Source organism: Bos indicus, chromosome X (genome assembly GCF_029378745.1).
Source record: "Bos indicus isolate NIAB-ARS_2022 breed Sahiwal x Tharparkar chromosome X, NIAB-ARS_B.indTharparkar_mat_pri_1.0, whole genome shotgun sequence".
Classification (NCBI taxonomy): Eukaryota; Metazoa; Chordata; class Mammalia; order Artiodactyla; family Bovidae; genus Bos; species Bos indicus.
Genome location: NC_091789.1, coordinates 143,323,751 through 143,350,364, shown reverse-complemented (window position 1 = coordinate 143,350,364; position 26,614 = coordinate 143,323,751). Strand labels below are relative to the sequence as shown.

The 26,614-nt window shown below is 39.4% G+C and overlaps 2 protein-coding genes across 7 annotated transcripts in view; one reads left to right on the top strand and one right to left on the bottom strand.

The window, feature by feature from the left end:
* ARHGAP6 (Rho GTPase activating protein 6) overlaps positions 1–26,614 on the bottom strand; it is a 543,203-nt gene that overhangs the window by 136,706 nt on the left and 379,883 nt on the right. The gene's annotated exons all lie outside the window — the stretch shown is intronic.
* On the top strand, positions 1,861–9,794 carry AMELX (amelogenin X-linked). Its single transcript, XM_019956018.2, has 6 exons — positions 1,861–1,939; positions 3,247–3,312; positions 5,770–5,817; positions 7,175–7,219; positions 7,497–7,985; positions 9,669–9,794. Exons 2-6 carry the CDS (start codon positions 3,259–3,261, stop codon positions 9,672–9,674), a joined length of 642 nt encoding a protein of 213 aa, XP_019811577.2. The 5' UTR covers positions 1,861–1,939; positions 3,247–3,258; the 3' UTR covers positions 9,675–9,794.

The window sequence follows — 26,614 nt, the reverse complement described above, 5'->3', positions numbered from 1 at the left end:
CTAATTCATCCCCAAGGATTATCTTAGAATCTTATTTGTTAGCATTTTTAAACATTAACTGTGTGCCAAGTACTGGGGTTGAGGAAGGTGATAACTTTCCATTCCCCCCAGAGATGTCTCTCATTTAGTTTTTACATGAATCCTCTTGTAGGCTCTAGAGTTGTCCTCATTTCACTGATGAGAAAACTGAGGCTCAGATAGGCTACATATCTTCTCAAGTCCCTCAACCCCTTGGTGAAGCTGGGTTCAGGACCCACAGGTAAGTCTAACCTCCAGTTCTTAATACTGTATTGCTTTTCATGGATATTATCTCCTTGAATTTAATTCAGCCAATGTGGAGTATCAATATAAAGATATATGTACATGAACAAACTTTAGAAATATTACTTAAGTAGTCAAAAAGATCCAGCTATACTGCTAGCAGTATCTGGGCATATAATGAGAATTTCCTTTATTGATCAAATAATGATAGACTCCTCATCAGCTACCTCTTATCAATAGTCACAAATTTTGTTTTCTTTATATATTCATCTTTTTTAATATTCTTTCCATTATGGTTTATCACAGAATATTGAATACAGTTCCCTGTGCTATACAGCTGTTGCTGTTTAGTTGCTAAGCCATGTCCAACTCTTTGCGACACCTCGCTCAGCTCCTCTATCCATGGGGTTCTCCTGGCAAGAATACTAGAGTGAGTTGCCATTTCCTTCTCCAACAAATTTTGCTTTTTTACTGGTCATATTTTAGAACAAAATAAAAATCCATATGCTTTACTAAGGTAGAAGAATAAAAAAATTTAATAGCTAGACTGGAGGTCCTCTCAGAACAGGGCTTTGGTTGTTCTTCAGGCAAAGGAGAGGCTGCTGTGAACATGGGGATAAGATAACTAGAAGGACAGTTAGGAGTCTCTGAAAGAAAAAAAAAAGAGTAGAATTCGGATTTGTTTATGAGAGAACGAGGGATTGGGCCAGAAGGATGTAGGTTAAGAAGGGCCATCAGCCACTAAGAGAGGCTGAGCTGCTGTGTGGGGTGGGGGAGCCAGGGCAATGCTTCCTGTGATATACATTTGTTTGCAGGAATCAAAATGTGTTTTTAAGTGTGTGGTGTGGTATGTGGTATGTCCTTGGCCTGTCCTTCAAATCATGAGTAAAGTTTGGTTACTGGGAGAATCTTGAGTTCATGGTGGCTTGGATGGCAGATGGGTTACAGAATGAAGCCAAGGAGAAGGGCCTTTATCCTCTTTCCATGGACACCAGAATGGTGATTAAGGTGATTCCTTTATCACCTTTATCACCATAAAGGTTGATAAAGTTTGGAGAAGGTGATAAAGGAATTTTCACAGGGAACAGAGAAAATATCTTTAATGGAAGTAGCAAAAAGAGCAGTGGTGATCCTGAAATTATAATTCCTCAGAGAATTATTGGCAAGAGCGTTGGGATTTTACCAGAATGGAGATTTCAATCAATTTATCCTGATCTGAGGGCTGGGGAACCCTAGAGGGCACATTGATTAGACTATAGAAACTCAGCCATCTAACATTTTTTTGGTAAAGAACAATGTTATATTCGTTAGAACCAGGGAACAGACAATGACATGGCTGTTTCTTAATAGTAAATCTGAATATATCAGCATGTGCAGTCAACTCATTTGCTGACCTAAAAACAGACTGATGAAATTTTTTGCCTGTTAAACCTATTATTGCCTATAATGAAAGACTATATGCACTAATCACAACATACAGTCTTATATTTGATCACAGCTTCTAAAAGTCATGATGCAGGGATTTTTAGTTACACTCAACACATTTTTCCTTCAGAAACCTGATTGGTTGCTCTAGATGCTGTGAATGGTATAAAATGAGCTCTTAGTTGGAAGAAATCTAAAGAATCAAGCATCCCTGAGTTTCAGACAGAAACTTACTGAGAACGTGTGTTCAAAGGTATGTGGATTTTATTCATAATTTGGTATCCTTTCTATTGTACTTACTTCTTTTTCTGCATTTCATGTTCAAAAGATACAAATGTGTTCTACATTTCTAATAACTTATATTGTCAATATTCAGTTGCTTCTTCAGCTGGACCATGATTAAATTAAACTGATTACTTAAATGAATTATTACTTTCTCATGCAGCAAAATGTTTGTTTATATTTCTTTAAATTTTAGGTCCAGAATCCCAAAGCACTTTTCAGGGCCAAATTTCACAGCAAAATATTTAATTACTTATCAATTAAGGCAAAAGTAATTTTTCACAGGCTGTGATACATTACTTAGAAAAACATTTCATTTAATTCCATCAAACAGAACCATCAACAAAATGGTTTTCCTCATGAATGCAAACTTCAAAAAAAACAGATTTAGGAGGTAAAAATGTCAGTGTACTTCTCATAGCCTGCATTATTACACCCGATACTCATTTCCGATGCAAATTTAAGGCTTTTCTTCTGACAGTTCTCAAAGTTAGCCAGTAATTTGCACCACAAGGCAATGTATTTTAGGATGGCTTGTTTTGCTTCATGTTCCAAGGGTCTTATTTGTGGAATAATTACAGTGCAGTGTCAAACAAAAGGAAAATGTCATCATCTAAATATGGAATCTTTTCAATAAAAGCCATTCGACGTTCAGAGAATAATAACAGAATATTAGCACCGTCCTCTCCCCTCTCTTCAACCACATCTTTTGCTCCACATCTGGAGCTCAAGGATGTTACCTGAGGGTCTTAAGTCCTGTCAGTCAGAACACCTGAAATTAAATTCCATTCCTTCCTTATTCTATTTTCTCAGATGACTGATTTTTAACAGTAGCAGTGCTCAGGTGGATGGTACCAAAACCAACGTTTCTGTGCCTCCTGGTTCTAAAAGTATCAAATAGTATGCACCCTGATGATCTCAGTTTTTAGAGTTAATTCTGTTTTTAATCATTTTAATTATAACCTACATTTAGCTTCTATGACTCTACAGGCTATATAGGTATAGGAAAATGGCCTGCAAATTCATGTCATTTATGTCCCTAAAGCTTGTTCAGCTCTCAACCTAAATGAAAAACATCTTTATTACCACTGTAATTCCAGAAACAATAAAATGGGTTGAGAACTGGAATCATATAGGAATGAAGTAATCTCACAAGAAATGGTCCATCCTTTTTATTAGCAACAGACTAATATAGATTTTTATGTGGGTTTCATGAAGCATTAATTATGTCCTTCTTTGAGAAGAGATAAGAAAAGTGGGTGTTGACTTGTATTTCAGGGCTATCAAGAAATGGGGACCTGGATTTTGTTTGCCTGCCTCCTGGGAGCAGCCTTCTCTATGCCTGTGAGTAAAACCCCTCCTTCAAAAGTAAATGTCCAGTTTCACAAGCTTGGAAACAAAAGTCTGCCCCACAGTGGGTAAGCGTTAGGGTTTAAAACAGTACATGATCAGATTTCCTCAAATGTCTCTGTGTTTAAGAAACACTTTGAAAACTTGTTATAAAAAATGGATTCCCAGATGCTTCTGTCAAAGATTCTGATTGAGTACAGTTGGGGTGGGGCCCAGGACTCTGTATTTTAACAAGCACCCCAGGAGATTCTATTGGAACAATTAGCCTGTAAATATCATCGCCCATCTCTAGATGGAGGAAACTTTTGGAAGGGACCCTTGAAAGGCCTCCAGAGAAAGTATTCAACCAGCCTTAGGCAAACATTACAAAAATGTCAGTTTTCTCTAAAATTCAGCTTTTCATAAGTGTCCAAATATTTTCCTGCTCCCCCATGTCCACTGCTGTTGACCTTCAGAGGGTAAGATTTTGTGTTAGGAATTCCTTTCTTGAACCATCTCCCTGTTCTAAGAGACCTCATCCTTTTGGGCGTACCTGTTAAGCGAAGGACGTCCGTGTGGTTGTCTGGAATCCAATCTATGCTCAATACATATGGATACATGTTATATTGAGATGTACCAAGGGCTGGGAGGTCTGACCAATTGTCTCTAAATACAGGTACACAAGAGGTTAGATCACATGCAGGCAAAGCAGGATCCATCTGTTTTTCAGTGGCCTAAAGAGCAGTTGATACAACCAGAAGCCAGCAAAGCTTGAATATCTGCCTCCTCTCTTCCTCTCTCACCCATAAGACCAAGATTCTGTGCTCTGCCTTCCTGAAATCCTGCATTGTGGCAATTCCTAGGTCCCTGAGGGCCCCAGCATTGCAAATTCAGTCCTTTTTCCCCTCTTCGATTTAACACCCCTATTCTCTGAGGGCTTCAATCAAGAATATAGAGGAAAGGCAGTTAACTAAAAGGAAAACAATTCACACTCAGATGAGAGGAATAAACCCTCTTATGAAATTTGAGCATTTTAAAAGAACAGAGCCTTAATCAGCTCACAGCCTGAGGGGGATGGTCTGAAATGTCCTCCTCTCCCCCTTCCCCCCACCCCTCAGGGCCAACCAGAATTCCACAATGCAGGCATCAATCACTTGGCCTCCACTTTTGACAAGACAGACAGTCCTGGTTTCGATAATTATTCAGGTTGTTTTTTATTTTGAGCTTCAAAATTCTTCTACCATAGAAACATTGACAGAATCATAAAAAGATGACAGAATAATGAAAAGAATCAGCCAAAACTTCAGAAATCAACTCTTCCATTTCCCATGTGATTTGTACTGTCTCCACTGCGCCACACCCATCTTGTTTTCACATGCTTCCATTCACATAGTTGTTTCTTTGGTTGCTGCTCATGCCTTATTTACTCAGCATGCCCATTGTGAGTAGTATCTTTTACTTAACCACATAGCCACCTCCTGATCTATAAGGGAATGTTCGTCAGACAATGCTCTTCTTGCTGGCATTTTGTAATTGTGTAAGAAAAACATATCCTTCTTCCCAACTTGGAGTGAGTTTTGAGACAAGGAATATTGCCTGCCATATCAGTAAACAAAGGATGTCACAGTCCTCAGTGATTGCAGCCCCCTTCAGGGTGAGCTGGTGAGCCCTAGGGGACCTCAGGGAGGAAGGAATACCTGCCATCTAGAAGCCATCAGATTGCAGTCACTCCCAAAGGTGAGCCCTGAGGAAACTTTCAGGGAAGGAGAATACAGGATGCTGGCCCCAGATAGCTAAGCTGCAGATCAAAGGAATGATTTCAGTGAGCTCAGACTCCTCCATCTTCCTGTATACAGAAAAAGCACTAAATTCCTTGAGATATCTGGTTTTCTTTCATTAACAATATCTTTTGACATTCAGTCCACCTGCCCTTTGTTACAAAATTCTTATATATCCTGGCTCCCCACCATCGCCTCCTCGGAGCAGTTCTCTCTAGGTAACTTGAGATGTTGCCTCCTGGTCTTGAAGTCCTAAAAATTCCCACTGAATAAACTATAACTCTCAACTTTTAGGTTGTGAATATTTTTTCAGTAGACAGCTTCATCAAGAAATAAAATGATGGGTGGGCTAGAGTAAGACTGATTGACAACATGGACGGAGAGGTGTCTGAAGATCAGGGGAGGATAAATGTGTGCTGGTTTCTGTTCCTAGGACATCTAGTTGTTCTGGACCTCTTTAAAATAAGAGGGCTCCTCTCCTACACAGGGCACATGTTCAAACTAAAAGTAGACCTCAAATATATTCTGCACTATATAGATTTTTTAAAAGTAGCTGCAGTCTCTCTTAATGTGAAAATTGCATATTGACTTAATCTCTTTCCCTCTCTCTCTCTCTCCCCTTCTTTCTCTCCCCCTCCCTTTTCTCTTCCTCTTTATCATTCTTTTTCTTCTCCTTTCCCCCTTCCTATAAAAGCTACCACCTCATCCTGGGCACCCTGGTTATATCAACTTCAGCTATGAGGTAATTTTTCTCTTTACTAATTTTGACCATTGTTTGAGTTAACAATGCCCTGGGCTCTGTAAAGAATAGTGTGTTGATTCTTCATTCAAGATGTTTCTCAGTCCCACTTTTTCAGTTCTCACTACCAGCTTCCTGGTTTAAGCCCTGGTGGGTCATCCCAAGCCTTCATTGCCCCAGAACCCTCCCACCTGGCCTCTCTGACTCAGTTCCTCCTCCTTATATGGCTATAAAGTTTATCTCCCATGAACTACCACTCAGGGGGACTGCACGGTAGGGCAGAAATGAACTCTGGCTGAACAGCTTTGTTCTATCCCAGCCTGTAAAACATGGGGAATCAGGTAAGATGCTATTTAAGATCCTTTCCAGCTGGAAAACTCCCAATTCTAAGATAGTCACACTCTGTGTATCTCCCTCATTTGTCCTTACTGAGATATTAGTGACCAAGTGGTCTGTGAGAGCAATGGAAAGCATGAGATTTCTGGAAATTGGGTTTGAGGCTCTCCTCACCCCCATACTTACCATGAGACATTAGGTCAATTGTTTTCTCTCTCTAGAACTTTGGTTTCCTCATCTGGAGAAGGGAAATAATGATAATCCCCTGCCTTCAAAATATTGTTTGGGGAGCAAAATAGTTAAGCAATATCAAAGGTGCTTTGTTAAGTATGACTTGAGCAAAGTTAATAATTGTTTATTGTATTGATATCAAATACGATCTGAAGGAGTCGCTGGACCTGGGGTGAACCAAATACATACTGCTTAGAAAGAAGGAAAAGTCTTACTTCTTTCATAGGTTCAAATGACAATCCATGAGTTTGTTTACCCATACAAACTGAGAAAAAGTGTCAATAAAAATTTGAGGCAAGATTTTCTGTTATATCTTAAAAGGATGACATATGTGACCTGAAAACCTGTGTTTCTAGTATAAGGGACAGTGTTTCTGCCTCCTTTATTTTTTTTCATTGTTACATCACATCAAAAAAGGATATAATTAAAATTATATCACATTAATTTTCTGTTTTTTCTCTTGTAAAGAAGAACAGGAGCTGAGGAGTTAAACAGACTTACAACTTTTATAATCTCAGTCAACTTCATGAGCCTCTAACTCTCCATGACCTTGTCTGTAAAAGTGAAAGTGATGATACTTGCCTCAGAGTATCTAAGAAAACATGAAAAATGTGTGTGATGGCTGTAAGGTGGAACCTCACACATAGGAAGCACCTAACAAATGTTTACCTTATTCTTTCTTCCTTAGAACTCCTATTTTCAGGGTATCAGTATTGACGAGACTGCATTAGTGAGTCTATATTTCATGCAACTAAATTAAAACAAATGTATTCTAATCTTTCTTTCTCTTAAGGTGCTCACCCCTCTGAAGTGGTACCAGAGCATGATAAGACACCCGGTATGTAGATGTTTTTGGTTCTTTATTCCCTTAAAATATTAAGCATGCATTTCAATTCCCTTTTTAAGTGAGGCAACATATCTATGCCACATATAGACACTAATGGGAACTTTAGTTGGTAAACGGTCAAATCTGTATACACAGTTAGAAATTCTTGCACAGGAAAAAAAAATTGAGTAAATATTAATATTGCCATAATGACAAAGAAAACATTGCTGCTTCTCCAGTTGGAAGTCAATGGAGCTGATGGTAAACCTGACTCTTTGTTTCTCACCAGTACCCTTCCTATGGTTACGAACCCATGGGTGGATGGCTGCACCACCAAATCATTCCCGTGGTGTCCCAGCAGACTCCCCAGAATCACGCCCTGCAGCCTCATCACCACATCCCCATGGTGCCAGCTCAGCAGCCCGTGGTCCCCCAGCAACCAATGATGCCAGTTCCTGGCCAACACTCCATGACTCCAACCCAACACCACCAGCCAAACCTCCCTCTGCCCGCCCAGCAGCCCTTCCAGCCCCAGTCCATCCAGCCGCAGCCTCACCAGCCCCTGCAGCCTCACCAGCCCCTGCAGCCCATGCAGCCCATGCAGCCCTTGCAGCCCCTGCAGCCCCTGCAGCCCCAGCCACCTGTGCACCCCATCCAGCCCTTGCCGCCACAGCCACCTCTGCCTCCGATATTCCCCATGCAGCCTCTGCCCCCCATGCTTCCTGACCTGCCTCTGGAAGCTTGGCCAGCAACAGACAAGACCAAGCGGGAGGAAGTGGTGAGTATACCTTGAAGTCACTACAACACTTATGAAAATGGTCGAGCGAAAATGGCCCCCCCAGAGATTGAAAATCTCTCACAGTCCAAGGCCTACAGTTTCAGTAGCTACAGCTACAGCTCAGTGATTCAGTTAGTCCAAGTGTGTGCTGTAAGTTTATATTATAAATGAGTTCATCTATATGGCTTAGAATTAACACAATAGCTTTTATGGTGGACAGGGAGGCCTGGCGTGCTGCGATTCATGGGGTCGTAAAGAGTCGGACATGACTGAGCTACTGATCTGATCTGATCTGAAATTCTATAATTACTTTGAATTCCTACCAGAATATCTATTATTGAAACCTGTTAATTTTACAGACAGTACTATAAGGGAACATTAGTTCTCTTTATCTTTCAAAGGTTTGACCAGCAATAATAGGCTAGAATTGAACCGGAGATTTCTTTTAAAAGGGTAATTTTTGCCAGTGAGGGGATGCAGATATTTGAACAGGTAGGTGGGTGGTCTCTTTAAAAACCTAAAGGAAAATTACTTGTTTAAAGTGGTTTTTAATCTAACTTGGAGGAAGCTAAACTACACAGATTGCTAGATTCCTTTTCAGTGCTGGGATTCTGTAGATTAAGCTTTTAGCAATAAGTCTTCATAGTAAAGGACAAAATATCCTTTCATTACAGAAAGCTCTTTCCCACTCTTCCAAGTGAGTGGGAAATAGTCAATAAGTGACCCTTATCCATATATATAAACCCTCACTTTTGTGTATAAGAGATTATGTAATTCTACTGTATGCATGTCTTCAAATGTAATTCCAAGCTATAAATGTTATTAATGATTTTCTACTGAGAAAGTGAGGGGTGGGGTAGAAATGACCTGGATGGGGAGCCGGGATACCTGAGTTCCAGTTATAACTCTGCACTCAAAAAGGAGATGCTGTTTAACAAGTCACTTCAACTATATGGGTGTTTACCCTTTAAAATGAGAGGAAGTAACTAAATCAAATAACTTTCAAGCCTTTGTCTAAGAAGAAATACCATAGTTTTCCAATAAAAATTATATGTTATATAAGGCTTCAAAATTATGGGAATATTTGTGGAGAACACAGGCATATTTGTGGAAAATATGGAGCATATTTGAAAAATGATTGTATCCCAAATGCTCTGGTGCCTACAGTTGATTATTCTAGTCTAAGGTACAGGTTACGTCTTTGTATAGAAAATATGTTTATCTCAAAAAATGCATTTATCTCTTTATTAATAATTAGTGTTATGAACTTTATAAATCTTGCCAGAGCTATTCAAGGAAAGGTGATTTTGGGTACGTAGTTTGAACTCTTTAAAATTCCCATCTAAAATTAGAGTTAAATAGTGATAGCATCTTAGAGTTGTCTTAAGAAAATAAAGTGATGAGTTTAGAAATGACCATGCAGAAAGTACTCAACAAAATACAGCAATTGTTGTTTTATTATTCAATAATTGTTTTAAGTATTCTGAAGGCAGGGGCCTCCATCCTGACACCTCATATCTAATGACTATGAGACAACAAAGAAAGTTTGAAAATTATAGAGTTCAACTTCAATGGCTATAATATTGTTTTGGCAAAATTGAACCCATATTTGTTACTATAAATGGTACTCACTAAGAATATTTGTAAATTGTTTTACTTGCTTCTTTTGCAATTTTTTTCCAGGATTAAAAGATCAGAAAATGAGAAGAGACCTGAAGTAAATACTTCAGTTGCTTTCAGAAAGACACAAGAACACAAAGATTTTTTCCTACCACCACCTTACTTAGTAAATTCTGTAACTAAAAATAAGCAAACAATAAAAAGTTTAAAAAATCATTCCTGATTTTGTGCTGAATTAAAATTTCATGTAACTGCAAAGAAGATATAAATGGATCTTCTTGAATAAGATAGGAACTGCTCATTTACACCTACAAATTGACCATTCTGCAGGCAAATAAGGACTATATTTCTCTTTAGAGACAATTTAAATTATACCATCTCAAAACTTTTAAAAAATACAAGTTTACATAGTAGTTGTAATAGTTGGTAATGTGAAAAATTATGAAGAAGTATATAGTCACTGAGCCAGAACAAAACATTGTTGTTCAGTTGCTCAGTCATGTCCAACTCTTTGTGACCCCATGGATGGTAGCCCACCAGACTCCTCTATTCATGAGATTTCCCAGGGAAGAATACTAGAGGGGGATGCCATTTCCTCCTCCAGGGAATCTTCCCAACCCAGGGATCTAATCTGCATCTCCTGCATTGGCAAGAGAATTCATTAGCACTGAAACACCTGGGAAGCCAGAACCAAATGAGGGAAGTTTATATGAAGAATTCTTTACATTAAAAAGATAAGCTTTTCTGAAATGTTTATATTACAAAACAAATGAAAACTTGGACCACTGGCTTTATATTTCACACCACATTAATAACCAGAATCTGGTCTTTTGATCTCATTCTACTGAAAGCAATTTTTTGATGAAATTATGTGATACATAAAATAATGTACTGAATTTTAAATCTTCGAGGTATTTTCCTAAGAAAACTTATATTAAATGGAGCTTCAAATAGGGAATCACAGTGGTTTTATATACAACTCATTTCTTTCACTTCATAATCTTTAAGATGATAAATTCTACTGTATAGTCTTCAAAATGTTAACAGATGCATAAAATGGACTCAGTACAGCTTTACTTTCCCACTTATATTTATATTTGAATTCTTTTTTCCTCCTACACCCAAACAGAATTGTAAACAGGTTTTTTAGCGTTTATATTACACAGTACCCACAGTAACTTTATTCCAATACCTTTATGATTAAGGCCCCTTAATCATTTTCTGGCATGAATAAACATTACTGGGAGGGTGTCAATGTTCAAGCAAATAACCTGATTTTAAAGAATTTAGAATAAATTAAAAAGTCAGAAAGAAAGCTTTTAATCAACTGACATAGGCCAATTCTAATCAATTTAGTATGTATTTATTAATCACTCTCTAGGGTAAGGCAGTATTCCATGACCTGATAAAAATAGTAAGTCCCCATCCTAAGGAATCTAGAATCTACCAAAGGGCTAAAATAAGCTCACAAATAATGATAAAGTGAAAGTGAAGTCACTCAGTCGTGCCCGACTCTTTGCGACCCCATGGATAGTAGCCTGCACCAGGCTCCTCCGTCCATGGGATTTTCAAGGCAAGAGTACTGGAGTGGGTTGCCATTTCCTTCTCCAGGGAATCTTCCCAACCCAGGGATCAAACCCAGGTCTCTCACATTGTAGACAGACGCTTTACCATCTGAGCCACCAGGAAAGTCAAATAATGATAAGAGAAAGCCTAATAGTGTTAAGACCGTGGCAGAAGTGTAGTCAAAATGCCTTGGCAAATATGAAAGAAAGTGCTAGTCACTCAGTCATGTCCAACTGTTTGTGACCCCATGGGCTGTAGCCTGCCAGACTCCTCTGTCCGTGGGATTCTCCAGGCAAGAACACTGGAGTGTGTTGCCATTTCTCTCTACAGGGGATGTCTTCCTGACCCAGGCAGACATCATTAGCCATGTGTCCAATAGTTTTCCTCACCACTCGGTCCTTGTTGGCAATGCTGGAATTAATCCCAGCATCAGGCTTTCCATAAATTCAGGAGGGAGGAGCCCCCTCCCCTGTCCCACAGAACAAATGCTCACTCCTCCAATTATGGCATCAATTACTATAAAATACCATATCCACACCAAATGTGGCATGTTTCCCTCATTAGTGATTGGTTTAGGGAATGGTTGTGTTGGAAGCTGAACAATGAATTAGGCTGAAAGGGAAATCTAATAGGAGAGGCAGAGCTTCTGGGAAAAAGAATGACTGTCTAATTAAAACTGTGTACCTAAGTTGTTACTGAGCCTGTAAAGCAATTATCCTTCAATTAAAAAATATATACATTAAAAAAAAACTGTATACACATGCTAGGGAAAAGTGCTGTTCTGTCTTTGGATCTATCTGTTTGAGGATGTGATGTCTGGAGTTGTGTCTGCCATCTTGTAACAAGGAGGGACAAGTAGAAAGGCAGAAACTCTCTAGGTCTTCGGTGCCCCTGAAATAACCAACCTTAGAACCATCTATCTCTAGATGAATGATGCACTCTATTTCCATGCTAGTGTCTTTCAATTGTGGGTCATAATTGATTAGTGGGTCATGACATCGACATCAAGAGCCCTATCATTTATGTCATGCCAACAAACTTTCTCTTCCAACAAAGTAATGCTTATATGGTCAGGACTAAGGAGAACTGTTTTGTCAATGACTTTCCTAAAAAAATCCAGTAGAAAGATAGAAATATATATCCTGGTATAGTCCCCAAAATATATGCCCCCACCACACTTTGTCTTCCACAGCTCATGAAAATATTGCCATTATGTTTATTCGTACTGAGAAACATTTTCAGGATGTAAGGAATGATGTTACTTGAAAACTATGTGTGATATTGGAAAGAACACAAAATTTCAAATCAGACTGGAGTTGCTTTCAGGTTTTCTGATATAAAAGGATTCTCTATTTGGGAAAATCACTGACAAAATTATTTTTGTTTTATAATAATTCAAATTATATACATATATTCAAACCACATATTTGAATTACAGGAAAAAGTTCAGGCTCTGGACTCTGAGGACTGCTCACTATGGAATGAGGTGTACTGTGTAAGTGATAAGAAACTGAAACTTCTGTATTAAATGCCCAAACATATGTTTTAATAAACCATTTTTACCATAGTCTTCTATAATGGACATGCATGTTAACCAGAACATAGGATCTGTTTGATGGTCCAGAATCAGACTTATGAACATCCATCACTGAAGCGAGTTGTCTTGGAAACTCAGAAGCAATAAAGCTTTTATGCCTGTTTTAATTGCCTGATATTACTTAGTCTAATCATTCCTTTCTGCTGCAGGCAATTCCTTCTTTTTGTTAGTGTCTATTTACATCTTCTAATATGTAGGTTACTTTGTATACATTTTCTTCCTAACAAAATAAAGTACATTGACCTTTGGATTGTTATTCTGGAAGTTCCAGTCACTTTGAAATTATTTAATTTCCTGATTGCCTATCTGTGGCAGATGACTGCAATGGACAAACTACATGTAGATATGTGTGGCTACCTAGTGTAACACAAAGTATCACCATGTAATACTTACACCACATACTTTGTAAGTATCACCATGCAATACTTACAAAGCTGATGTAAATTAAATAAAAAGGAGCATTTCTAATTCATTTAAACTCAAGCTTAGTTGCCCAATGTCGTATGTTTTTGAATAAAATATGGAAGAAAAATCACTAGATAATAATGACCAAGACTCAAAGTATAGGCTGAAATAAATAGCAACACTGATTATAAATGGACTGCAAGGAGATCCAACCAGTCCATTCTGAAGGACATCAGCCCTGGGATTTCTTTGGAAGGAATGATGCTAAAGCTGAAACTCCAGTACTTTGGCCACCTCATGCGAAGAGTTGACTCACTGGAAAAGACTCTGATGCTGGGAGGGATTGAGGGCAGGAGGAGAAGGGGACGACAGAGGATGAGATGGTTGGATGGCATCACCGACTTGATGGACGTGAGTCTCAGTGAACTCCGGGAGTTGGTGACGGACAGGGAGGCCTGGCATGCTGTGATTCATGGGGTCACAAAGAGTCGGACACAACTGAGCGACTGATCTGATCTGATCTGACTGTAAATACACTAATAAACACAAATATATATAAAAACTTCTTAAATCAACAAAAAAAGAAACACAAGAGTATATTATTGACAAAAGGGTGCTATGTCTTTGAAATTAAGCTAAAAATACAGATGAAGTTGAGTAGATAACCTCAAGGAAATTCTCATCTCACCATAACCACTCCCATGTCACTAATACATTTAAAACCTGTTCTGCTCTCATTCACTTCTTATTGGCGAGGGCTTCAATATGCATAACTTTTCCAGGGTGCAAATATATGTCTAGGAATTACCCAAAGAGAGTCATCAAAATGTATGGTAAGACATGTTCAAAGATGATGATTATGTATTCTACTGAGAACCTGCATCTCTTCGAAATTTGTCTATATGTATTTGAAGGAATTATGTGGTAAAAAGTATCTCTAGAAGAAAATTTATTAGTGGAAAAAATGTGATAAAGTAAAATTTAAGACCAAGACTGTATATCAAATGTGAATATTACATGTAACCATAACATGTAAACAGGGCTTCCCTGGTGGCTCAGACCATAAAGAATCCGCCTGCAATGTAGAGACTCAGGTTTGTTCCCTGGGTGGGGAATGTCCCCTGGAGAAGAGAATGGCAACCCACTTCAGTATTCATGCCTGGAGAATCCCATGGACTGTAGCCTCAGACCTTGGTGTCACAGAGTTGGACACGACTGAGTGACTAACACTTCACTTTTCATAACGTGTAGATAATTTGAACACACATATATAAATGTGTGTAGGAAAAAAACTAGAAAGAAGATACATCTGTTTGTATGAAGATCCAATTTTTCTACCAAAAAATATAATAAATTACTTCTGTAATCAAGAACAAATTTAATTTTTAAAGTTCGTTTTCCCTTTTTTTCTGCTTCAATTCAAACACACCTCCTTCCTTCAGTTCCCTTTGATGTTAGTTTTGGATCTTGGTGAGTCCCCTTCAGGTAAATTCCCAGCAGAAATCAGTTCATATGTACTTGATTTTTCAGAGAAATATTTGGACCAAAGACGGGTGAAAGGAAAGGGGCAACTGGCTTTAGCAGGAACAAAAACGAATAATACAATCAAACAACAAAGAAGATATGAGCATCATAAAGTTAAGGAAAAAGAATTTAGAAACAACAAAAATAAAGTAAAATAGAAATGATCACCAAAGCAGCTCCTACTGAAATTCTATCAAAGATTGTTGCTGCTGCTAAGTTGATTCAGTCTGACTCTGTGCGACCCCATAGACGGTAGCCCACCAGGCTCCCCCGTCCCTGGGATTCTCCAGGCAAGAACACTGGAGTGGGTTGCCATTTCCTTCTCCAATGCATGAAAGTGAGAATTGAAAGTGAAGTCGCTCAGTCGTGTCCGACTCTTAGCGACCCCATGGACTGCAGCCCACCAAGCTCCTCCATCCATGGGATTTTCCAGGCAAGAGTACTGGAGTGGGGTGCCATTGCCTTCTCCGTATCAAAGATTAGCTGGATTCAAAGAGCAGGCAGGTCAAAGAGAAAACTCAATGTCTTAAGTCCTAAACCCTTAAAGAGAGGAGGCTTGTGATGATTTCAAATTAAATGGGTTGGTTCTCTTTTGATTCAAATAATACCTAAACTACTGCTGACTTAAAATTAGTCAATTATCTAATTTTACTTTGGGGCTTCAACTGGCTATAATGTATATTTTTCTCTCCTATGCTTAATTACATCGGGTCTGACTCATCTGAAGAGTTCAACCTCAGTCAGTACCCATTCTAATTAACCAGAAAATGCTCACAGTTCACTTATTAGAAAGGGCAAAGGAAGATGCAATTTAACATGCTAATTTCTAGGCTCTATTTTCATAACCCCCTATTTTTTTTATGGGAAGTTTGGTTTTATTAAATTGAAAACAATTTGAAAGAAAACCCAAGATTGGCCTCTTAAATTCATGAGTAATGCTTATTACTCCTTGCCAGATATATGGCTCTTGGATAATGAGCTATTTGGAAGGCAAGAGTCCTTTAACAATGCTGTGCAGCAGCAAAATTAGAATACAAGTGTAAGACACATTATTTTAATATATGCATTGTTAGCATGCAAAGAGGATGGGAAATGAAGGATTACCTGGAAGTAACCATCACTCAGTTAGAAAGAGTAATAGTTGTCACATTTTACAAATCAAAATTTAGGGTGATAATATAATGGAATATTTAAAATCAAAGACATATGCTGACTGGTAATTATGCTCTACACTTGGCACTGTTCAGTAAAGATCCTCATGTGGCTATTCAAATTTTTTTTAATGAAAATGAAATGAAATTTAAAATTCAGTTCCTCAGTCACACGGGACACATGTGGCTAGTGGCTACCATACTGGACTGCATAGACGCAAAACATATCTTTTACCACCCAGAGTTTTACTAGACCTGCTAAGTCACTTCAGTCGTGTCCGACTCTGTGCGACCCCATAGACGGCAGCCCACTAGGCTCCTCTGTTCCTGGGATTCTCCAGGCAAGAGTACTGGAGTGGGGTGCCATTTCCTTCTCCAATGCATGAAAGTGAGAAGTGAAAGTGAAGTCACTCAGTCATGTCCGACTCTTAGCGACCCCATGGGCTGCAGCCTACCAGGCTCCTCCATCCATGGGATTTTCCAGGCAAGAGTACTGGAGTGGGGTGCCATTGCCTTCTCCGAGGAATTCAAAGATTTTAAACAAAAGATGAAACAAACAGACTTGCTGGTTAAAACTGAATATCTCAACTATCCATTACAAGTCATTTTCCAAGCACTCCAGGAAGTACAATCTTGTATGGGAATTTTCTAAGAACCCTAGAAACACCCTTGTCTTCCTGAGGTTGAATCACAGACTCCAAAATGGTTTCCCTTCTAGTGGTCTTTTAAAATAGACAAATCCAGAGTTCCGCTAAATTGATTTTTCTGCTTGTAAGAGACACTTTTAGTTCCAAAGAAATGGTCATTTATTTTCAGTCCTCTACCAGCCACATCCACACTGGAGGTAGAAGGCGGGGGCTGCCCTTGACCTAGGGTTTCACTGGAATTAGGCCAAAGTGTAAGCTGATGAAAAGATAAAGAAAAAGATAACAAACTTTCGTCCATCCCTGAGAGTGGCTGATTGCCTGTAAGCGTTGGAAAATATTTACATTCTTTTCTATTTTGTGGTTCAAACCAAGAGCGCAACATAGGATAAATGGGTACCTGCATGCTTGAGAATACACACGCTGACAGACACACTTACATGTCCACGAAGTTTACCTCCAGTAAAAGGACATATGCTATTAGAACAAACTGAAATTTTAAATGAAAGTTTTCTCCATTCCAAGCATTTAGAGACTATACGGCTATTGTACTAATTATCACTATCAAGGCATATTATACTTCTTTCAATACAAAAATACAAGGGGAAAAGGTCACGTTGTTCATTTTATTTACAAACAAAGTCAAGTTGACCACTTCCTCTCACAACTCAACACAGAAACACTGACTTTTCTCCCATTTCTGAAGTTTGCCCCTTAGAAATAAACACTTGCGGAAAAGACTGAGTTTAAGGCCAAGGCTTTAAAAAGAATACAAAATAGCAAGGAACTGTATTGATTTTTCTTAAAAGGGATTTGATTGCGGCTTAACATGGGGATCACAAGAGAAAAATGATTTCAGCCAATTTCCTACATTTCCAGAACATAGTGGCCTCTAGCTGTGTTCCACATTGCTTTAATAAAACAGCCATCAGCCTGTATTTGTTGTGAAATTCTTGTTAATTGGAATTTTTAGTTGTTGTTTTGTGATTTGCCTTATAATTTCCTTTGCTCTCATTTGGTCTAGAGCCTTATCACTAGGGAGTCACTGGCTGAAATTTACTTCTTCCAAAACACTTCCCTGCTGGGAAGAATTCATCCTGTATTCATATGAAACACCTGATTCTTCTAGAAATAAAAAACACTTGAGAAATAAGATGGGCTTCCCTGGTAGCTCGGACAGTAAAGAATCTTCCTATAATGCCAGAGACGTGAATTCAATCCTTGGGTCAGGAAGATCCCCTGGAGAAGGGAATGGCTATCCATCTAGTCTTCATCTGAAACACCTGACTCTTCTAGAAATAGATAATGCTTGAGGAATAAGATGGGGCTGGGAGTGGTGAGGACAGAACAGGTTGTGGTGAGAGGAAAGAAATGGTCATCTAGGTCCCAAAATATCTCCCTCAATAAATCATGCCTGAATCACCCATCAAAAAAAAATCAAGATTAGTGAAGGCCCCTTACAAATAACAGGCCCTAGGGTCAACAAAAAATAGTTCAAGGTGCAGCATTTATATTCTTTTTCTTAATCAAAAAATTTTACAACAATGTTAACTATCTCCCTCAGAACAGCCAGATCTTGTTTTCTTCTTCAAAGAATTTTCCATGCTTTGAATTTGTCTGTGGAATGTGGGGGTTCTGGGGTCACAATCGTGACCTTGGCCTATCTGCTGTGGAAACTTGGATGAGTTTCTTGCCTCTCTATGCCTCAATTTCTTCATCTATAAGTGGTACTAACGTCCATCTCTGAGTCCTTTTATGTCAACACATTCTTCCACTCATATTCAGAAAGGGGGAGCCTTCTCCTGGATCTATAGACGTACAAAGGGGACACTACACAGGTGGAAGCAGGGACTGATACAGAATTTGAAACTATGAAAGCTTTCTCTGCCAAAGGCTCCAAAGTTGAACACAACTGCCTCATGTCAATGTGCCATCTCTGACAGAGCCAGCTGAACACCTCTCTCACGATGGCTATGCTCCATGGGCCCTGCCTTCTATCTGACATCCCGAGAGGCTGTTCTTCGCCACCTCTAAGGTCACTCTAAAGGCAGCAGGAGAGTAAATCCACCAGGAGGGCAGTATGGGCTCACTGGCGGCCAGAGCATTAGAACTTCTCCCTCGGAATGTCTTCCTTTTACCTTCTTTGTAAGGCCTGGCCCCCGTATATGGCGACTTCCAACTCTGAACCTTTCCTTGTCACTCTGGCATTGGTCTCAGCTCAGCTAATTCCCCTCTAGGCATTTCTTTACCAAACTGTGTTTCTTTAGAGCGGGGGTACTCAACCAGGCAGCAGTGCTTTCCAGGGCATGTGTGGCAATGTCTGGAGTCACAATGTGGGGATGCAGATGGGCCTGAAGTGGTACTATCAGTGTCTAGTAGGGAGAGACCAGGGGTGCTGCTGACCATCCTCAACGCACAAGACAGACCGCCCACGACAAAGAATGATCCAGCCTTGAATGTCAGCACTGCTCGTGCTGAGTAACCCTACTCTGGAAAAGAACACCAACACTGAGTCATGCTGTGTGTTCAAAACCTAACATACAGAAAGATTGAGACTCTGGACAAATGTCTGAGTCGGTATGCATTTTAAAAACATCACTGAGAAAGAAAACCCAAAGCTCACATCTCAAAGTTAGCAAACTTGCTATAGGACCTCATACAAAAGGATTTTCACTTTCTGTATCAACTGCATCAGAAAACTCTAAACAGCTTGGGGAGTGACCAGGCTGTTAAAGAAAACGTGCAAGATGAAGAGATGGTCACTCTAGGATTAAATCAGCTGAGTTCTCTAAATCAAGGCAATTCTGCAGAAATTAGAATAGTTACTTGCTTCTTCTGAAGTTACATAAAAGTGGTTGTGTTAGCTGAGTAAGAAAGGAGGAGAAAAATAATCAGATCATTAGCCATTAGAATAAGCACTGAATTAGAGCTCATTTAGTTTGTTTGGGAAACATCTGGTTTTTAAATTTGCTTGAATTTGGCAGAATAACGAGATAAGTAGTGTGTGCAAAGAGTGGGCAGGAATTTAAGATGCCTTAATTCTCATGATTTTCAGAACCATCACTCTCCCAATATTTGATGAGTAAAGTTTTGGGCACAAAATTATTACCAAAAACCTCTGACAACCATGGGAATATAAAGCAGTGTGATGTAAGTAAAGGAGACCTACTTTGATTGAGTGCAGACCTTAGGAAACCTACAATATTTGAGGGACTCAAGACACAGAACATCTTATCTGTCCAAATATCAAACTCAAGACACTCTTTCAAATGTGATTAAGCCCCTCCCTCCTGGCCTCCATACACCACAAATCAGGAGAATGGCCATAAACGAGCTTCAGCTCAATGCCTCCTCATCTGGAGACCTTTTCTTGTTGGTCCATACAGGCTGGAGTGCTCAGGCCTCGAGGTTTCCCAGGATATGTTGGGTGTGCCTCTATTTCAAGAAACTACTTGTTTCTACTTTTGTCTCTCTACTAACTGGTAAACTCCTTGAGGGAGATTTAGAAAAATATCTAGAAGCTGGTCGGTATGCTTAATATCTACTCAAGGAACTGTCATTTGCATTAAAAAGTTACCACACAGTCCTATAAAAGTAAAGCCAATAATAATAACATCAAACATTTACTGGGCTCTTGTTATAGTCTAGGCACTGTTCTAAGCACGTGACATGTATTGGCTCCTTCAATTTTCACAAGCTTGTAGAAGAAAACTTGTCTCTGTCCTCAGTTTATAGATGAGGAGGTGTTCAAACATTCAACTTGAAAAAGAAACGAGGTATTTCTTAAAACACAAACCCTGTCCCATGTTTGATGAGTATCACTTAAAAGGTTAACTAATTTGTCATCTGCTCCTAGGATCCTAACTAAACCAATTTATATTGCTAACAGCAAATATAAATTCAACTGATCAGAGTCATAAAGCTTGTCTCCTCTTGCCACTTAATTTTTCCTGCCCATTTGACCTCCCAAGGATGTGATAAACAGCTCATTGTAAAGAAAGCTACAGAACTCTCAATCAGATAACTCCTCTGCAGTTGTGGTGAACCACCACACATGGGGAGGAAAGCTCTGCAAATATAGGCAAGTATCCCCACTCCAGGGCATCACTGCCATGGCAACCAGGAGAGAGTCGTCCATCCCAGCTGTGAGTGTGAACCTGAGCATAAACGGCCCTCACCCTTTCCTTGGCTCCAAAAGGTGGGTTGAAAACAAACACAAGTCCAGACCTTATAGGAACAGCTAGGTGCTGTCTTTCATTGATTCGTTCAGAGAAAGCTACAGTGGGAACTAAGGACATCCAGAAAATTCAGGCCTTGACCCTACATTATCTTGCTTCCCAGGAGGCGCACTGAACTCATACCCAACACATGGAGAGGCCATTTCAAGTGGCATTTTAAAGTTCACTGAGAATGGTCAGAACAGGGAGGTTGCTGACATATTCTTCCCAGGACATTAACTCAGAACTAATTGGCTGGCATACTTTCTCTACCTGGCACTTGATGTACAGATTAAAATACACGAAAAGGTTCAGTATCTCAATAGCCTCCTGCATTGAAGCCTCCACAAGTCCTAGCTATCAAGGTGGCACTCCCAACTGGCTCCCCCACAGCGTGCTGACTAGAGAAGGAAACGTTTGTGAATTTGCACAGTGACATGCAGAAACAAACTCAGGCTCAGAAGGAAGATTCACAAAATCCAATGTTCTCCCTGTCATCAAGAACTTGGGCTCAACCTGGTTTCCACAAATACTTTGTTCTTCATCTGGAAATAGCCACAAATGACCAACTGCAAATTATTTTTTTTTTAATAGAAAAAACAGTGATGGATTTTTAACTATATTTACTGAACATTACTTAAATGCACAATTCCTATCAGTAGGATTTTCGAAGAGAGTTGGAAAACAAAAGGGGATTTACTGCCTTTGTGGCTCATTTTCCCACAGGTAGAAAAAACTGTGTCGGACGAACAGTGTTAGGTAGCTTGGAACCTGCAGTCACTGCAGCTTGAGTTGATTTCGGTTATAGCTGCTAATACTGTAAATAACCAGAATTGCAGTATTTAAGTCTTTGCCCTTCTTTCAAAATGGATCATTCAACAGATTGTAAATGACGGTGACTTAAGACAAATAAATTTTCTCCAAAAGTAATTTGGTTTTTAACAAATTAAATAATTTTCATATATTTACAGTACTTTTAACAATATATAGATAGTGACAATGTGCGCACGATAGGGAAGAACTCCACATATGAATTGAAGTAGATGGTCATGTAGTTTAAGGTAAGAGATGGCTGATCTGTAGGAAGGCCTGTGGCTTCACCTTCTTGGTGTTAAAAACATTCATCAAATAAGCTAATGTTTAATATGATACCCTCTGTTCCTTTAGGAAGGATTCAAAGAAACCTTTACTTGTAGCTATATAAAACCAGCAAGTATCTAAGCTCTGTGAACACCTTCAGAATATTCTAAATTTTAGGTCTTTCTATGAAATCATAAAAAGCTGGACCCACACAAAACAAGGTTTGTACCAGAGGTTGCAAGCAGCAAAACCAAGGCTTTCTGCTTTTCTCCATCAGTTATCTGTCTTTGCTGCATGCAAGAGTCAGACCACATTTTGAGGTTTCACATCAGTATCCATTCTGCTTGTAAATGTCATAGAATCTTCATCCTCCATTGTACTGAGGGGAAGGGCAAGATTTGCCCTTTTCCTGAATTTTCATCATTATATGGCATCCAATGATCCAGACCCAAAGAGAAGCTCAAAAGCAAAGGTACTTAGTCTCGGTTCTACCACGGACTAGCCAGGTGACACTGCCATCGTCAAATCCACTACTACATTCAGTTTCTTTGTTTCAGAAAAATATTGCAATCAAAGGCCACTAAGATGCATGCAACACTAACAATATAAGCCAATGTGCATTGCTAAAGTCAAATTGCATCCATTTTTAAATACTGAAAAAACAGCCAAAAGGAAAGGTGCCGAAGAAATGGCAGATCCTTACTGAGATTTGCTTTATGTGTTCAATAAAAATATGAGTGTCTTGGCAATGATATGTAGCATTCCAGTCAGCCTGGCTTGAAGGCTCTGAATCTTCTCCTAAAGCAATAGGCAGAGACATCTGAAGTGTCATTTGAACCATCTGAACTTTGAAGCTGAAAGAGACTCAGGTGCTGGCACCAGCTGAGTCAATCCCTCCAAAGTGACTGCTGCTCTCATCCTTTCCTGCTTGTGTCTACCTTCCCCGTTGCAGCTCCAGGACTATTACCTCATGAAGCCATCCACGATCTTGTTGGCTTGGGTCCTGCTGCACTTCAGGCAGGAGGCACAAACACACAGAGCCTGAAATGTACACACTGTATCTTCTTACCTCTGCAGGGTCCTTACACCTCAGCAGCAGCAGCAGCTCCAGGCAGAACTGACCTCCCATCCTCCCCAAGCAGAGCCCCTGGTCAGTGTGGGAACAGAGGAGGAGGCTGGAGATGGGGATACTGCTTGGGGAGCTGAAGGAGCCGGGCAGGCAGGCTCCCCAGCTGGAATGCGTAGCTAGAGGCCCTGGGAGGGAGAAGGCCTGGGGTCACTGTGATCCTCTGAGTCAGACACCCTGGGGAACTCTCAGCTCTGAAAGGCCTCCTTTGGCACACGAGGCGGAAAGGCACAGAGAACTTACTAGGGGGAAAGTTCTGAAAGTTATAATTCCAAGGTAAATGGTTACATGGGTGTATACCAGTTTAAAGTAAATGGTAGAGGTGCAATATGAATGCTGGAGGGGGCACATCATTTACATGATATGCTAATTCTTATATCTGATAAGGGACTTGGACCCAAAATATATAAAGAAATCTTAAAGCTCAATCATAAATAAACAAATAACCCAACTTTTAAATGGGCAAAACTCTTAATAGACATTTCTCTGAAGGAAATATACAAATGACCAATAAGGATATGAAAAGAAAGATGCTTGACAGCATTAGCCATCAGGGCAATACGAATCAAAATCATGATGAGATACTCCATTACACCCACTCAGATGGATACAAAGAACTGTTGGCAAGGAGGTGGAGAAATTGGAGCTCTCATACGATGCTGGTCTGAACGTAAATTCTCTGGAAAACAGTTTTCAATTTCTCAAAATGTTAAATGTGAAGTTCTCAAATGACCCAACAATTCCACTCCTCACTATATGCCCAAGAGAAATGAAAATATTTATCCACACAAAAACTTGTACACAAAATGATTCACAGCAGAATTACTTACAATAGCCAAAAAATTGAAACAACCCAAACGTCCATCAGCCAATGAATAAGTAAACAAAATGCGACATACCTATACAATGGAATTACTCAGCCATAAAAAGGAAAGAAGAACTGATACATGCTACAGTGTGGATGAACCTTGAAAACATTACAGTGAATGAAAGAAGCTAGACACAAAAGATGACATATTGTATGATTCCAGTTCTATGTTGCTGCCGCTGCTGCTGCTGCTAAGTCTCTTCAGTCGTGTCTGACTCTGTGCGACCCCATAGACAGCAGCCCACATGCCCAGAATAGGCAAATCTGTAGAGTGGCAAAAGATTAGTGGTTGCCAGGGGCTGAGGCAGACGGGAAGACTGGGGGGAGCAATGACTAAGAGGCACAGGGTTTCTTTTGGGGCTGAAGAAAGTTTTGAAATTGATGGCAGTAGTTGTTGCAAAACTCTGACTACACTGTTAAATTATACCCATTAAATGAGTGAATTGTAAGGTATGTGAATTAAACCTCAATAAAGCTGTTTCATTAAAAAATGGAGTGTTAGCTCTTGCTTATTCCCATGCCACAACACTTCCCCAATTACACTGGGCTCCTCTGAGATCACCATGACTCTGGCAAGTTCACCTATGTGGCTTGCCAGGGGCCATGGTGAGAGAGGGCTTCTGTCAAGCATAAGCTGTAACTCCTGGCCCCTGGTAAGTCAGGACCCTTCTCCTCAGCTTCCTTTCTAGGACACTTCTGCTAAGACTTCTGCTCCAGCTTCATGGTTTGGCCCCTTTCCGCCCTGACTCCTTCGTTCCCTGGTGGTGACTCCCTTCCCAGCACACCCACGGTTCCCATTGGTGAAAGTCCTTCCAAACTCACACTTGTTCCGGTATCGCATGGAGCCACGCTCTCCAAATACATGAGGTGTGACTTAAGCACAGTGGCCCCTGACAGCACAGTCACTTTTTCATAGCTGAAATTCAGTAGTTAATCGTTACTCTTTACCTTGTTTTTTTCTTGAAGAAAAAGGAGCTATTTTTTTTTTTTTTGAGCATTAAAAAAAATAAGAGTATTGCCTCTACAAGCTCTTGTGCATTTTTACAATTATAAGTAAAAAATTATCAGGATGCCAATGAGGCAAGCAATTCAATGAAGAGAAAATCACAGTGTTCACTGGGTTAAAGAGATTCAACATTCTTATATAATTTTATCATTCACAAAGAGAACTACATTAGAGTTACTGACATTTTAATTAATGATACTCATTATTATTATTATTTGTTTATTTCCATAGCCTTTATCTTTCCAAACTATTCTTGGGCACAATATGCCAGTGCCCAAGAACATCATTTTCTTCCTGATAACTAGTTATACCCTGTCCCCTGCTCAAGATTTTGTTTGAATCAGAGCATTCTGATATTAGGACAAATGTCTTAAGAGAAAGGTTCACAAGAGGCCCCAATTAACAATCATGCATAGTGTTTGGGATTTATAACATTTTGGACCATTGTGTAATTTTTGCCTATTGGATTTGTTGGAAATTTTTCAACCTTTAAAAGTTCTTAAAACTATTCATTTTTATGTAAATCAAAACTGCCATGAAGTCCCACTTCACATGGGTCAGAACAGCCATCATCAAAAAATGTACAAACGCTAAACGCTGGAGAGGGTGTGGAGAAAAGGGAACCTTCCTATACAGCTGGTGGGAATGAAAGTTGGTGCAGCCACTATGGAGAACAGTATGGAGGTTCCTCAAAAAACTAAAAATAGAGATGCATGTGATCCTGCAGTCCCACGCTTGGGCATATATCCAGAGAAAACAATAATTTGAAAAGATGCATACACCCCAATGTTCACTGCAGCACTTTTCACAATATCCAAGACACAGAAATAAGCTAAATGTCCATCGACAGATGAATGGGTAAATAAGATGTGGTGTATATATATAATGGAATACCACCAGACATAAAAAAGAATGAAATAATGCCATTTGCAGCAACATGGATGGACCTAGAGATTGTCATACTAAGTGAAATAAATCAGAAAGAGAAAGATAAATAACATATGCTATCAGGTACAGGTGGAATCTAAAATAACACAAATGAAGTTATCTTTGAAATGGACTCACAGACATAGAGAACAGACCTGTAGTTGCCAACAAGGAGGGATGGATTGGGAGTTTGGGGTTAGTGAATGCAAGATAATAACAAGGTCCTACTGTAGAGCACAGGGAACTATACTCAATATTGTGTCATAAATCATAATGGAAAGGAATATGAAAAAGAATATATACATATATATGTATAACTGAGTCACCTTGCTCTAAAGCAGAAATTAAGCTCATTGCAAATCAACTATACTTCAGCAAAATAAATGTTTTAAAAAATTATTCATTTTTATAAGTTGGTACCACTGCCCTCTGAAGAACATCGGTAGAGGAGAAGGCTTTCCCATCTGAGGATAAGCAAGGTTGCAAATGAATGTTCACAATAGACCCTGTCTGTGTTCATTCTGTGCCAAAATGTTCATACAGGCTTTTTCTCAAACGCATTTGAGTGCTGTGTGTAATAGATGTCATATAATAAAACTCAGAGGCACACGCTATGTTACTTTTTAAGGAAAAAAAAGTGGGGGGGGGTGATCAAAGGGTTTAACAATTTTATTCACTGGCTGATATTCAGCGACTCTGAAAATTTGGCCACTGCTCAGGTTTGTGAATTTCTATGGAAAACGAACTGTGTTTGGCAAGCTTGATGAAATATGAAGCTGATAAAAAAATGTTTCATGCTTTCTCAAGACCTTATGCCACTAACTGTGTGGGATTGGAAAAACTGTTCAAATGTCAATTTAAATGTCACTTTAAACACTGTAAATAAATGATTTTCTAT